We start from the raw sequence: 14,522 nt of genomic DNA, 5'->3' as shown, positions 1-14,522 counted from the left end.
CTTCATGGAAGTGCTCTCTGAGCTGGGTCTCAGAAGATCAGGGAGGCCCTGACAGCCAGCTAAGAGATTAGGATGATTTTTTTCCAGGTGGAGAGAAGAGAATGAGCTGGAGAAAACTCATGCAGCTTCAGGGAGGGCCAAGCAGGTCAATGTGTTCAGAAGGTCCGCGTGCAAATAAGGCACCTGTGATACCTGCTGAATGCATGAATGAGGCAGAAATGCAGGGCTGTTCAGAGCATAAGTTTTGGAGTGATGGCATGACCTCTGTCCTGCCTCCTTAATTTCCACTTCCTCATCCGTAAATTTGGGATTTTATTTTATTTTATTTTTAAAGATTTTATTTATTTATTTGAGAGAGAGAGATAGAGAAAAACAGCATGAGAGGGGAGAGGGTCAGAGGGAGAAGCAGGCTCCCCGCTGAGCCGGGAACCCGATGTGGGACTTGATCCCAGGACTGTGGGATCATGACCTGAGCCAAAGGCAGTCGCTTAACCAACTAAGCCACCCAGGCGCCCCGTAAATTTGGGATTTTAAAAAGAGGAGCTCCCTCAAAGACTTGTTCAGGAGAAAATACATGTAAGGGTTTAAATACATTGCTTGACACTTTATAACTACAGATGGACAGTGGCTACCTTCCTCACCCTACTTTCCTCACCAGCATTCTCATGAGTATTTCTGACGTGGGGAACTGAAAGTGAAATGGGCTAACGTGAATACTCATCGATGCAAAATTGGAGTGCTTATTCCAAATTATGAGCTAGACGTGCATTCTCATGAATGCACACAAAGTCCTTCAAGTTCACCTAGTCTTTACCTTTTTATATCTGGAAAACATAGAATAACTGGAATTCTCTTTAGAAAGGGAAATGTTTCCTAGTCAATCACCTGGAACCCTTGTGTATGGCAACCTCCCGCCTGCCAGAGAAGGGGAGTGAAGATCTAGAGCTTCCTCTGCCTCTCCAATCCCTTTCTTACTGTACCACATATTCTGCCATCATTCTTTCCTCTCGCTATGGCCATGGCAACCTAAGAATGTTTCTGCTGGAATCTGTAGGAAGATGTCTTTCAGTGTAAGCCTTACTTGGTATTTGGTAAGAAGACACACCATTCAGGAGGGAGCAGCTCAGTCTAGTGTGAAGCATGTAGACAGGTTCTGGGACCAGAGAGATCTAGCTGCAAATGGGTCCCTTTACTTCCTAGTTGTGTGGCCTTCAGGCAAGCCCTCTGTCTGAGTCTCAGTTGCCTCTCCTATAAAATGGGAACACTTGTCCAAAGGTTGTTTTCAAGCTGAAATGAGACATTTCACCTCTAGCACACCCTCTCCTCTGCCTTTTATCTACATGTACTCTCTTGATGGACTGTGTAGAATTGCTCGGTCTTTCAACATATACACTCTGACCATCCTAGAGACTTTGTTGCAAAGAGGGGGTTGCTGAAATCCCAGCACACCTTGGCACATCATCTGCTCACTCAGCAAACCACACGGATAATAAAACCCCATGCTCTGGGGCACTTGCTGATTATCTGCAAAGATGAAGGCTCTCCAGCCCTACAAAGGCGTGTACACTTACCTGACTCACAGGACTTGGAGGGATAATGTAAAGGGCTTTGTTCTTCCCAACATCAAAATTCAAGCCCAGCCACTGCCACAGGCAGCACACTGAGCTTAATGAAGCAGTGGGATGAACTAATATGGCAAATCTTATAGCTTTACTACCAATATGGCCCACATCACGCTAAATTACGGCACCAGACGTGATTGGACACACATCACAAAAGGAGGAGTTCACAGAATGGTAGGAATTTTCAAAGTGACATAATAAGAATCTCAAGAGCCAGCATTTAGGGGAGATGTTTGTGTTTTGTAATTTTCTTTCTCCTTGTGCAAATCATTCTCCCCCACACTTTACGATAATCAATTCAACAAACACTTACTGAGTACCTACCATGTTCTGAGCGCTGTGCTAGGAACTCATGGCTAACAGTAGAGACAGAAAAATAAGCCAAAAATGATAGGAGAAACATGGTAAGCGTGATGATTTGAGTACGTACAGGGTGCTACGGAACCCTTCACAAATCCACCTGAATGAGGCTTTTCTTAGTCATAAATTCATTCATTCACTCATTTATTCATTCACCCAACATTGCTGCATACCTACATCTTTCAACACTGTGCTCAGTGGTAGAAGTGAAGTGGTTAACAAGACAGACACGGTTCCTGCCGTCACAGGACTCCCAACATAATTAGTGATAAAGAGGAACAAAAAGATAACTAAAAATATATTATGATGAGCAAAATGAGATGTTTAAGAGCACACAAAACAGTCATGACCCGCAGCTGCGGGTCATGTGGGTGGGCTGCAATGGGGCACCAAAGCATTTCTGCAGACAGTAATATCGAAATTGAAACTAAAGGATAAGTGGAGCTAACACTGAAAAGAAATAAAAGAAAACATATTCTTGGGAGAAGAAACAGGATTTGCCAAACTCCAAATGTGAATGATTGCCTGGTATGATCAGGGAACTGAAATTAATTCAGTTGTGCCACGGAATGGACTGTCACTGCAGAACAGCGTGGAGAGATGTGACTGGAAAGATAAGGAGGCGTCAGACCAGGCGGGGCCTCTCTAACACCACGAGAAGCAGCGTGGACGTTACCTTGGGGGCGGTCGGAGCCGCTCCCTGAAGGGTCTGAAGCAGAGGGGAGACTTGATCAGATCTCCAAGTGTCCAGAAGAGCTTGGAGATGGAAAAGACTGAAAACCTGAAAACCACTTAGGAGGGTGTGAGAACAATCCAGATGGCAGAGGAAGGCAGCCCGGACTGTACTTGGGAGAGGAGCAGTGAGGAGAGAGAGCATGAACAGCTTTAGGAGGCATTTAGGAGGTCACAGGGGCTGATAGTCTGTGATTAATTAACTGAGAATGTTACAAAACTCAAAATGGCAAGGATGGTGGCTCAGACAAATGGTTGTTGGGTATTGAAGGATGGCCAGGATTTGGCCAAGTGAATAGACAGGGTGAGAAGGATGACCCCAGGTAGAAGGAGCCGACGCACAGATGTCACAGAGGTGAGTTCTGGGAACTGAAGCTCAGTGTGGCTCAGGGTAAGAGGAGACCAAAAGACAAAGACACAGGGACCAAATCTCAGAGGGCTTTCTTGGGGTGTTATCCTCTTTGGCATGCTGCTGTGGTTATACAATACATCCAAAGAAGAAAGTGCTGTGAAGGAGGGCTTGAAGAAAGCCTGACTTCTTATAAAGGAACCAGTTAAAATGAGGCCCAGAACTAAGCCACCAATGAAACCTGGAATGGGTTTGTCTTCAGGGAATGACCGCAATGAGTGATGTGTCCTGTAATAAATTCAAGACCATGTGATCAAAGAGAGTACAGAAGTCCCTCACACATCATACCATATGACAGCCAGTCCTACCATAAAGGACTAGACTTCTTGACCCAAAACAGTATTCCCTCCCTCCCAAGCCCTTCAGCCCCAGAGCTTTATGGATCAACCTCAGAGAAATTGATGTCATCATATAATTAAATCCTTGATTTTGAATTCCCAAAGTCTGCAAATCACAGAGTCAGGAAAGAACAGTTAGCACACAAAGATCCAAAACCCTGCCAAGGCAGAATCGTGCCATAAATTTACACAATGTGCCTCATCTCTTTCCGTGCCTCCTCCGCCAATAAAAGGAGTGTAGCTCCTGTAATTTTTTCGAACCCGCCAGCCCTCCACCATCAAGGCACAGGGCAAACCCAGAGCATGCTTTCAGGGAAGACCACAAAGACATTAATGTCTGCCAGACCTAGTACTTTCCAGCGTATGCAGACAAACCACGTGACCCAGGGCAAGTCTCTTGACCTCTCTGAACATTATTTTCTTACATGTTCCATAGGGTGATGTAAGATTTGGGCTCATCAAGGACAATTTATCTAAAATGGTTTGCACGCAGGAAGCACAATACAAATGATGGCTATTAATAAATATTTATAGCTTAACAGCATGGTCCATTCTCCTTTGTATTTCCTGTTCACCTTCCCCATTATTATTGAAACAAGCATCCATTTGAAGATGAACCAGTTCCTTCTTCTCAGTGATTCCCCCCATGTGCCTCTGGAGAAAAGGGTGCCTTCTACTTTTCTCTCGTCCTACAGCACTAGGAGAGGTGCTGCCTCTCAGGGCTGGCCGGGGAGCTGGGGCACTGGAGGGAAAGGGAAAGTTTCCTCATCCTGAGTCTATGAACAGAGAATTGAATTGTGTTGGGTGTTGCATGTTATTCACTCACATAATCCTCATTACAACACTCCGAGATAGGTGCTACTGTCCCTATTTTACAGATGGAGAAGCTGAGGCTCGGAAAGGTAAAGTAGCTAGCCTGAGATACACAAGCAGAAATTGTGCTAAGTCTTAAATCAAACTTAAGTTCATCTACTTCTAAAGCATGACCTCTTTCAGGAGTCTTCAATGTAAACAAGAGGGAAGAAACACGCCAAGAGGTCAATCCCAAGAAGGTAAGTTGTTTGCAGCCTGATGAACTGGAGAACCACCAGCCATGGGAGCCGTTCCTGGCCTCCAGCCCTGACTCTGCCACTGCCCAAATGAGTGACCATCAGCAAGTCCTTCTTTTGAGAGCTCATCTGTGAGCAAGAGGCTCTAACTAGCCCCCAAATGCCAATTCCTTATAACCTTTTCTGTTTTTCCATTTCTAGAGAACTTACTCAAGTTTCTTTTAGAGTATTATGCTACTTGTGTTTATTAAGATGAAAACTCAATTGCTTTTAGTCAGGAAAGCTGTGAAAAGAGTCTAAGAATTTTCTTTATTATGAGGAGCATGACATATTTTAAGTAACAAATATGAATTTGGGGTAAAAATAAAACATTAACTTTTGAGTAGCAATAGGCTGAGAATGAATAAAAGCAGCAAAGTAGAGAAAAACAGGTCTTTAAAAGTTAGGATGAGACCTATAAAAATCAGAAGGGCCTCTGGAGGCAGAAATTCTTCAACTACATGAACTGCCTGCAGTCAGGGTCTCTTTTCCAAATACTTCTCTCTGCCCACAGAACACTGAGTGCTGGCAGGGCTCACAACCGGGACTGGAGAAATCCTTATGGACAAAAGACCTCATTCACGAATTAATGCTTCATCTAGGTTTCAGATTGGGTCACACAGATATAATTTCCGTCTCTGTTTGGTGCCTGAGGAAACGGAAGCTGGAAAAGTGGAAGTGTCCTGAGGGAGTGGACAGACCCGGAGCGGCAGGCCTGAGGTTCGAGCCCAGGGCCAGGGTCTTGACAGACAGTGGGCGGCCTCCCTGCAGGACAAGAGCAGTAGGTGAAGGCAGAGAGATAGCAGCTCTGCACCACAGGCCTGATACAAAGAATTTTTTTATATTTATCACCCCAGTCCCAAGGATCCAATCAGATAATGAATGTGATAGCCCTTTACCAGCTCCTTAGTGGTAAGCCAGTGTCAACAGGATATTTTCCAGGGCTACCTGACCAGTTGAGGGATTAGGACCCTGAATATGGCATTACTGAAACCATTCCTTAACCAAAATTAACCAGAATTTTTAAGAAACCTCCCAATAGGGACGCCTGGGTGGCTCAATCGGTTAAGCGTCCGCCTTCGGCTCAGGTCATGATCCCAGGGTCCTTGGATCAAGTCCCGCATCAGGCTCCTTGCTCAGTGGGGAGCCTGCTTCTTCCTCTGCCTGCCGTTCCCCCTGCTTGTGCTCTCTCTCTCACAAATAAATAAATAAAATCTTTAAAAGATAAAGAGATTAAAAAAAAAAAAGAAGGAAAAAAAGAAACCTCCCAATAGTTCACACAGCTACTGAGGCACACAGCCAGGGTTCAAATTCAGCTTGATGGGGCTCCAAAGCTAAGACGTCTGTCATATGACCACCAACTTCTAAACCCATCAGGGCTTTGATTCACACGGCCAAATCTTTCAGGTAGGAAATAAGGTAGCATTTTGTTGTTGTTATTATTTTGCTAACTAATGATCCTTGGACATAACTCTAATATCTGGAAAGTGAGTAAGTTTATTTGCAGGTGTTTCTAGAAGATCAGGAGACAGTGCTGTACTGTGATCTCAGAAGGAAAAGGGCAGAAAAGCTAACACTAACCAGGAGCTGCCATGTCGTGGCTCCCACGCTGGACCTTCACCCATGATTCTTCCCTCGCCCTTCTGGTATTATTTGCATGCACGCACACACATACTCACTGAGACAGGGTTCTAAGAAGCTAAATAACCCATCTCTGGTTACACAGTGAGAAGGAAAAGAATTAGAATTTAAAACTAGTTCCAGGGGTGCCTGGGTGGCTCAGTCAGTTAAGCAGCTGCCTTTGGTTCAGGTCATGATCCCAGGGTCCTGGGATGGAGTCCCACGTCGGGCTCCCTGCTCAGTGGAGAGTCTGCTTCTCCCTCTCCCTCTGCCTACCTCTCTGCCTACGTGTGCTCTCTCTCTGTCAAATAAATAAATAAAATATTTAAAAAAAATAAAAAATAAAACCAGGTCTGGTTCCAAAGTGAGTGCTCTTTCTACCACACTCAGCTACCAGGTGGCGCTGACTGAGGAACCCCAGGCACAACACCCAGAAACGTCTGCACCTGCTCATCCTGGGACCCGTTCCTCTCCCACAGTCTTCTACTGGGTGGCCTAGTGCCCGTTTTATAAATAAGCATCGTGTCAGCTCTTCTCCTTTGATGGCAGGTAACGAACCTGAAAATCTACATTCCCATCCTCCATCAAATTCCACTCCTGGAATAGGCACCATTTGACAAGCTGCATGTGTAGTGACACAATCCAATAAAAATGAAATGAAGAAAACAACTTTATTTCTTAGCACTTTCAAGCTTTCCTTATTTGAATTGTGAATACTCCAGTTACGTCTCTTACATGGCCTGTCGAGAAACGCACTTTATGGTGAAATATGCCCCTGTGTGACTTGTATTTGAAACTATGTGACTTCCTTTCAAAAGCCTGGGTTAAAGAACCAGGGTGATAGGTTTGTGAGAAATTCTAAAGGGCCTCTTAAACTTTATGCCACTCTCGCTCTTGACAGATGACCCATATTGTCAGGTGTTCTTTTTTAGGAAATAAAATATCTTCCCCAGGAACCATCTAACTCTTGCCAAAGGAGCAAACCCCGCCCCCCCCAAAACCCTTCTAGTCTGTAATATCATATAATAATATGAGAAATGTACTTATGATCTAATGTCAAATAACAAAGCAGCATATGAAACTATGAATTAGTATGATCTCAAACACATATCCTGAAAAGTCAGTCCAGAAGGAATTCACTTAGAATGTTAATAGCAGTTAATTTTGATTAATGGGATTAGGCATGCTTACTTTGTCTCTTTTAATTCTCAGTATAATAAGAGTATATACCTTCTAAAAAGTCAAATAAAATTACTAAAAAAAGAATATAATTTTTTCAGAAAGGGGCTTAACTATCATTCAGTATTTCTTTAGCACCAAAAATCACTGTATGAAATTATAAACTTTAACTAATACCAGACACAAAGATTGTTCAAGAAAAGAAATTTATATGCCAATCATGCTGATGAATATAGATATCAAAATCCTAAGTAAAATATCAAAAAATCAAATCCATATATAGAAAATGATACATCATGAACGAGTAGTAGTTACTTCAGAAATGAAGATTAGAAAAATCTATCAGTAAAATCCACCACAATATAAATTGAGAGGAAAAATACGTATAATCACTGAAATTAATATAAAAAAGCATATGATAAAATTCAACATGCAAACTCAGAATTTAATAAAAAAATACTTCCTAGACAATGATAAGTGAAGAAGAAATTATAAAAAAAATCTCTAGTAAACTTTAAAGATCACACAGGAAACTTAGAAGCATTTCCATTAACTGAAGATCAAGTTAAGCATACCTCCTATCACTAAATATTGTACTGACAGATCCAGCCAATGCAATAAGACAAGAAAAATAATTACTTAAGGATTAGAAAGGAAAACAGAAACCTACTTATGAGGTTATATGTTGTCTCCATAGAAAAATCAAAGAGGAATTGGAAGAATTAGTAACAAAGTTTAGTAATGCTATTATATTCAAGATTCAAGGTCAATACATAAACTGTTAACATTTCCTTTTAAAGTTCTACTTATTTTGGCTCAGTCAGCAACATTTGCTTAATGGAATACTTATTGTTCCACAGGAAAAACTGAAGAGTAAGAAATAAATTAATCCTGTTATGAGCACATTCTCTCCCTTTTTTAATGTATGTATGTGCTTTCATGGTGCCTTGAGCCAGAGAAGTCTATCAAGAATGCATGTTGTTTATCACTGCTACATAACTAAGAACAATTATAAAATCTTACTTTGGGACAAATCAGCTATACACTTTCTAAGATCCCCTTGGTTCTAGAATGGGATAAGAGAAAACAGGATAATGATGATGATGAAGATGATGAAAATGAAGAAGAGGAAGAGGAGGAGGAGAGCACAGAAATGGTAGGAGAGAAACGGAGAAAAGAGAGAGGAGAGAAATGGAGAAAAATGACAGGGAAGAAAGGAGATGAGAAGAATTAAGGAAAGAAGGATAAGGAGAAAAGGGAAGGAAAAAGAGAAAAGGAAGAGGAAGAACATACATAAAGACTCTTTGTTGGGGAGCTTGGGCAGCTCAGTTGGTTAAGCATCAGCCTTTGGCTCAGGTCACGATCCCAGGGTCCTGGGATCGAGCCCCACGTCGGGCTCCCTGCTCAGTGGGGAGCCTGCTTCTCCCTCTCCCTCTTCTCCCCTGTTTGTGCACTCGCTCTCTCTGTCAAATGAATAAAATCTTTTATAAAAAGTGTCTTTGTTGATCCTTTAATAAATGCCAAGTACTATACTAAGTATTTAATCTGCCTTATCTCAATTATTCTTCAAAGTAAGCCTCTGAAGTTTAATATTATATCCTTACTTATAGGAGAGAAAACAGATGCTCAGAGAGGTTAAGTAACATTCCAAGGTCACATGGTTAGGAAGTGGCATAGCTAGAATTTGAATCCAGGTCTGCCTGCCCAGACTCCATGCATGGTATTGGCCACTTGCAAGCAGATATTCCTGGAATATGTATTATGCTGATTTTAGAGTGTTGTAAGACATGAAGATGAGGAGGTTCTAAAAAGGTCACCTTCATGCTCCCATTCCAAATCTTCAACTAAGCCAATGTTCTGAAAACCTGAATCCTCATTTTAAGAATGCTCCTGGTTTTGCATGTTCAATTTAAGAATGAAAAGATATTCAGTAAGATACAATTTTTAATGCATTAAGCATTCAAGAGCACAAGTTTGGTGGAAAGGTTAAATTTGAAGCAAAAATATAACTTGTCATTTTTCAGTGAAAAAGCATTTGAATTCTGGTACATTATCATGCTCTGCAATCTTTTTTTTCCCCCATGTAGCAGTTCTCCCAAGACCTGTCCTCTCACTGACTTGCTTTCCTTCTATTATTCTTAGACCATGATGCATAAAATACAAGGTTTACATTACGTTTTAGGAAATGAACTAGACTACTTCCAAAATATTTGTGTTTCAAATAAACATCCAACGCAAAATTTACCATCCTTGCTGAGGTTTTGGCTGTCTGCAAGCTGCATGTGTATTACATTTATGTCCCTTGCTTCCTATAGAGTGTCAAACAAATGCCATCACGAAACATGACTGGGCAGACACAGCAGTGTCTCAAACAAATCACTGCCTATACAAAGCAGCTAAGTGCATCCCGGTTTGGAAGTCCATATTGACAGATTTCAAGACCTGAAAGAGAAGTCTATTAATCCTCCTCCATGCGGCTCAGAAGACGGAGGAGAGAAAGACAACACACAGCACGAAGTTGCTTACACCTAATTGCCACCGGGAGACAAACATCCTGAAAGGTACGGTCAATAAAGCCATGGGACCCAATTCTCAAGAAAACACAGAGAGTGAGAGAATTATTTTATTATCATACTATGCATGCCAGTCCTCATTAACAGATATTTACGTGCTTCCTCTGCATCAAGCACGTTCCAAGTGTTGGAGTTAAAAGATGAACGAGAGGTCCAGCTCTGCAGGAATGCATAGTCCAGCCAACAAACAAAAACACAGGAAATTTTTAATAAAGTGAGATTCTAACAAAGCCCTACCGTAGCAAAACCAACAAAAACAACTAACCCAGTGTGGGTTAGGAAAGGACTAACCTAGAGATTGAGTGGAAGCCAGTCTAGGAAAAAGTGGAGAGTGACAAAGGATTTCGGGCAAGATTATTGTCCAGTGGTTCTCAAAGTCTGGACTCGGAAATAATAGTACCAGTACCATCGGGGAATTTGTTCTAAATGTAGGCTTGGGCCCTACCCCAGACCTACCAAACCCGAAAATTCTGGGGATGAGACCCAACAATCTGTGTTTTAACAAGCCTTCCAGGTCATTCTGGTGCTGCTGGAATTTGAGAACTTTGGATACCTGCAAAAGTGAACCACAAGAGACAGAATGCCTGGAGGGGAAATAGGATTGGATAAGGAGGCAGGAGATTAGGCAGAGACGTTGCTTGCTGGAGGGATGGGTAGAAGGCATACCAGGAAGGGTTTTATACATTATGAAAATAATTTTGGATTTTACCCAAAGCATAATGGAGAGCCATTAAATATACCATGAGTACAGAAAACAGCAAATAATACTGGTGCCCTTTAAAAAATATATGCCATCACAAAGATAATGCTATACATCATTCCAGAGATAAAACACCACACAGATAAAAAGCCAGTAAGAAAGGAACAAATCAGCCCTACCTTTCTTTCTGGAGTCTTTCTTGGCGCTGGTTTTCACAGCTACTTGAAGTTCTGTCTCAGTTGACATCCTACTAAATCCTTAGTCCACTTCACACAGATCCCGGGCCTCGGCCAGGCTCATGGAGGACTCCTCTCCAAGAGAATGACTCCTCCCTTCAGAAACAATGCTCCGAGCTGCACATCTCATTCACTCCTTCCGAGCACTGCGAATCAAGCCAAGAGAACGTTCAGAATCATCACCCTTTTGAGGTTAAACAGAAATTAGTCGGGGGTTGGGGAAATAAACTGCCAAACATACACCAGGAAAATCTTGGTCTCCATGCACAAACTGCTCACTCGATGTCATCAAGCCACTGACAGGGTTTGTAGCAAAGGGAATGAGAGGTCTACCTGAAACATGGTCTCTCAACCTAGGTACATAACTCAAAAGAGATCTTTTTAAAACTCTGGATTTCCAAGAAGGACAAAACCCAACTCTTTGTTTTCCACATGTCTTGCTTTCAAGCAGTAGATGCCACCCAGAAAATATAGCAAAGGAGTATTTCCTGAGCAACCCCAGGGAGACATTTCCAACAACAGGGCACCCATCCATCAGCCAAGTTTGATCAGAGTCGTGGCGGCTAAAGCAGATCATAGAGAAATGACCTGTGGTCTGTCCCTTCACTGCCAGGCATCTGAGGGGACATGGAGTCGACATACAATTGGGCCCCAAGGGTAAGGTGACAAATGGGGCTGAGAAACTTTCCAGCAAGCCAATTTTTATGTCAGCTTTTTCCTCAGCTATAAGAGCAGACAAGCATTTAACATGGGGAGAAAAAGAAAAGAAGCAGGCAGCCACACGTTCCATTTTTTCTTTCTTTAATAAATATGCATCGCACACTACTAGGTACTATTAAGTCCAGACTCTGTGCTGGGAAGAGATGATAATGATAATAATGATAACACAACCACTTCAATTACAGCTAGTATTTACTAGGCACTAACTATATACTTTGCCCTCAGCTACTGCTTCACATACATTATCTCATTTGATTTCAGTTAAATTGAATGAATGTATTTCCTGTGTCGAGTCAACTGCCTTTCCCAGTGACCATCTATCTGATAGCTGTATCAAAGAGTTCAGTTGAAAATAAACATTTCACTAGTTATCCCATTTTTTTAAAGAAAATGAAGATAAAGCTACTGGAAATAGATCTTCAAACTGTGCAGCCATTTCTGAGCTCATCCCACAGACCCAGAATGGTTGAATCCAAAAAGGCTGACCCTGAATGTGGGTTTCTGCTCAAAAAGAACAGTAAACCGAACCTCTTAATCATGATAACCAAAGAAGGCTTAACTAGAGGTCTAATAAAAAAGCCACATAAAATTATAGGAAGGCTTTCTACCCTCTAGATTTGTCCATGTCGTTACAAATGGCAAGAGGGTATAATGCTGAGCGAAGTAAGTCAGAGAAAGACAAACACCATATGACTTCACTCATATGTGGAATTTAAGAAAACAAAACAAAGAAGGAAAGAGACAAACAAACACACTTTTATATACAGAGAACAAACTTGGGGTTACCAGCGGGGAGGTGTGGAGGAGAATGGGTGAAATAGGTGAAGGGTATTAAGAGTGCACTTAACTGGGACTGGCACTGAGAACAGTTGACTCACTATATTGTACGCCTGAAACTAATATAACACTGTGTGTTAATTATACTTAGATTAAAAAAAATAAAATTAGTAAAATTATAGGAAGGCCCAATAATAGGGAAATTCCCACCTTAGCCAAAGATACTTGGTTTATTTATTTTTTTAACAAGTGATTTTTTTAAAAGGATGCTGGCCCCGAATGAAAGATGTCTCAACAGTAGGAACTAAAGCTACAATTAAGGAAAATACAAAACTGCCTTCCTAGAATGGGGTCCCTGAAATCAAACACAGAAAACAAGAACCTTCCCTGCCACCCTTATGCCATCTATCTGCACCACACCACTAGGCCTCACCCTCTTCCTAACCTCTCCTCTGAGAGAAGACCACATTCCATGGGAGATGACAGAGCCACAAAGCTTGGCCATACATGGACATAATTTTATTAATGCTGATCATTTCACTGCAACAAATATCTACTAAGGACCTACAGTGGGCCAGGTGCAAATGCTGGCTCATTCAGGTCAACAGACATCCACTGTGCAACCATCCTGGCTAAGAGTATGGATTCTTTATTCCTGTTGTCAAAGATGCTCAGTCTAATGAGGATGTCAGTCATGTAAGGGACTGCAATACACACAACTGGAACTAACACACACAAACACCGGGTGGGTATACTGGGGCACAAAAAAGCAAGTACTCTTACCGTTTGTCTCCCTCTCTGGTTTCTTCCTGTTTCATTTTTCCCTCCCTTCCCCTATGATCTCTTAATCTCAGGAAACAAACTGAACGTTGCTGGAGTGGAGAGGGGTGGGAGGGATGGGGTGGCTGGGTGATGGACACTGGGGAGGGTATGTACTATGGTGAGCGCTGTGAATTGTGTAAAACTGATGAATCACAGACCTGTACCCCTGAAACAGATAATACATTATATGTTAATAAAAAGAAAAGAAGCAAATACTCACCTTTGCTTGGAAGAGTCAATAAAACTTCTCCGAGGAGGAGCCCTATTGTGTGGGGTCTTGAAGAATGATTCTTATGCCAAGTGGATAATAAGAGAAAGGACTAATGGGCACTCAATAAGTACATGTATAAAAATATGAATGAATGGCTGTTTCTGACAGAAGGATCAGCTATGCAAAGACAAGGAGCCTTGCAATGAACAGCCCAACTAATAAAAGGAAATATAAGTCTAGTAGGGAGGGGATGTACTTCTTCATCTTTGCAACTGTAACTTGTGCGGCTACCTTTCTCTTCAGTCTTTCTCCTCGAGTCTCCCTTGACATTCTATTGACCCCTCAAGGTTGAGTTCAAAGAAGTATCGTAGGCAGAAAGGTTTTCTGGTCTCTCTCTTAAATGGAATCTCTCCCTACTTATACTATGATCTGCTTTTTGGCCGGCTCCATAGCTTCAGCCACTTATAAGCAATGTGATATTGAGGAAGTTACTCGACCCCTCCTTGCCTCAGTTTCTCCATCGGTATAATGGGGGTAACATGGAGCTGTGGAAATGAGGTGTGACTACACATGTCACATACTTGGAAGAGTACCTGGCACACCTCCTGGAAAGCACTTAATAAAGATGAGGTGCTAATAATTTCCTGTGTTAACAGCTCAAGGTCACATGGCAGTGTGTGACCACAAGTCCATACTGTTACCCTCCCTTTATAGAAGAAGAAACTAAGGCAGGTTATGTCTCCCCTTTAAAGACACTGCAGGAAGAGAGAGAATCTACAGGTATTTCCATCATGCTGGTTTTGCACACAGTAGGTACCTAACACATAAATAGTAAAATGAGCTGAAATATATAGATTTTACACAATTTCAAGCCTTCTTATAAGTTCGTAAATAAAACTGGATGGGAACTGGGCCATTTTTTCCCCCTTCAACTTTGTAAAGCACAATACAGCACCTCTCCCTATTCTGTGGGTATCTCCAGCACTGAGTGTTCAACAAAATGTGATTGTGTTCAAGTGTTTATAAAGCATTACTTGTGGATTTCCGAAGTACACCCTGATATCAATAATGAAACCAACATCATTTCAAATAAAAACTTGAAAAAGGAAACTGCAGTAAGGAGAGAACCTACCAT

At 41.9% G+C, this 14,522-nt stretch overlaps 1 protein-coding gene across 3 annotated transcripts in view; it reads right to left on the bottom strand.

Moving 5' to 3' along the window:
• The window catches only part of DAB1 (DAB adaptor protein 1), a 275,026-nt gene extending 264,159 nt beyond the window's left edge, over nt 1-10,867 (bottom strand). For all 3 annotated transcript variants that reach the window (XM_088022979.1, XM_028106930.2, XM_028106929.2), the window contains exon 1: nt 10,801-10,867. In XM_088022979.1, coding sequence (XP_087879105.1) covers nt 10,801-10,867 — 67 coding nt within the window. The remainder of the gene's footprint in view (nt 1-10,800) is intronic.
• Nucleotides 10,868-14,522: the final 3,655 nt, after the last annotated feature.

The sequence above is a fragment of the Eumetopias jubatus genome, unplaced genomic scaffold, assembly GCF_037043125.1.
Source record: "Eumetopias jubatus isolate StellerSeaLion01/CBP00866 unplaced genomic scaffold, mEumJub1_p1.0 scaffold_4, whole genome shotgun sequence".
Lineage (NCBI taxonomy): Eukaryota > Metazoa > Chordata > Mammalia > Carnivora > Otariidae > Eumetopias > Eumetopias jubatus.
Note: the sequence above shows the minus strand (reverse complement) of the source record. Positions and strands in the feature narration are given on the sequence as shown.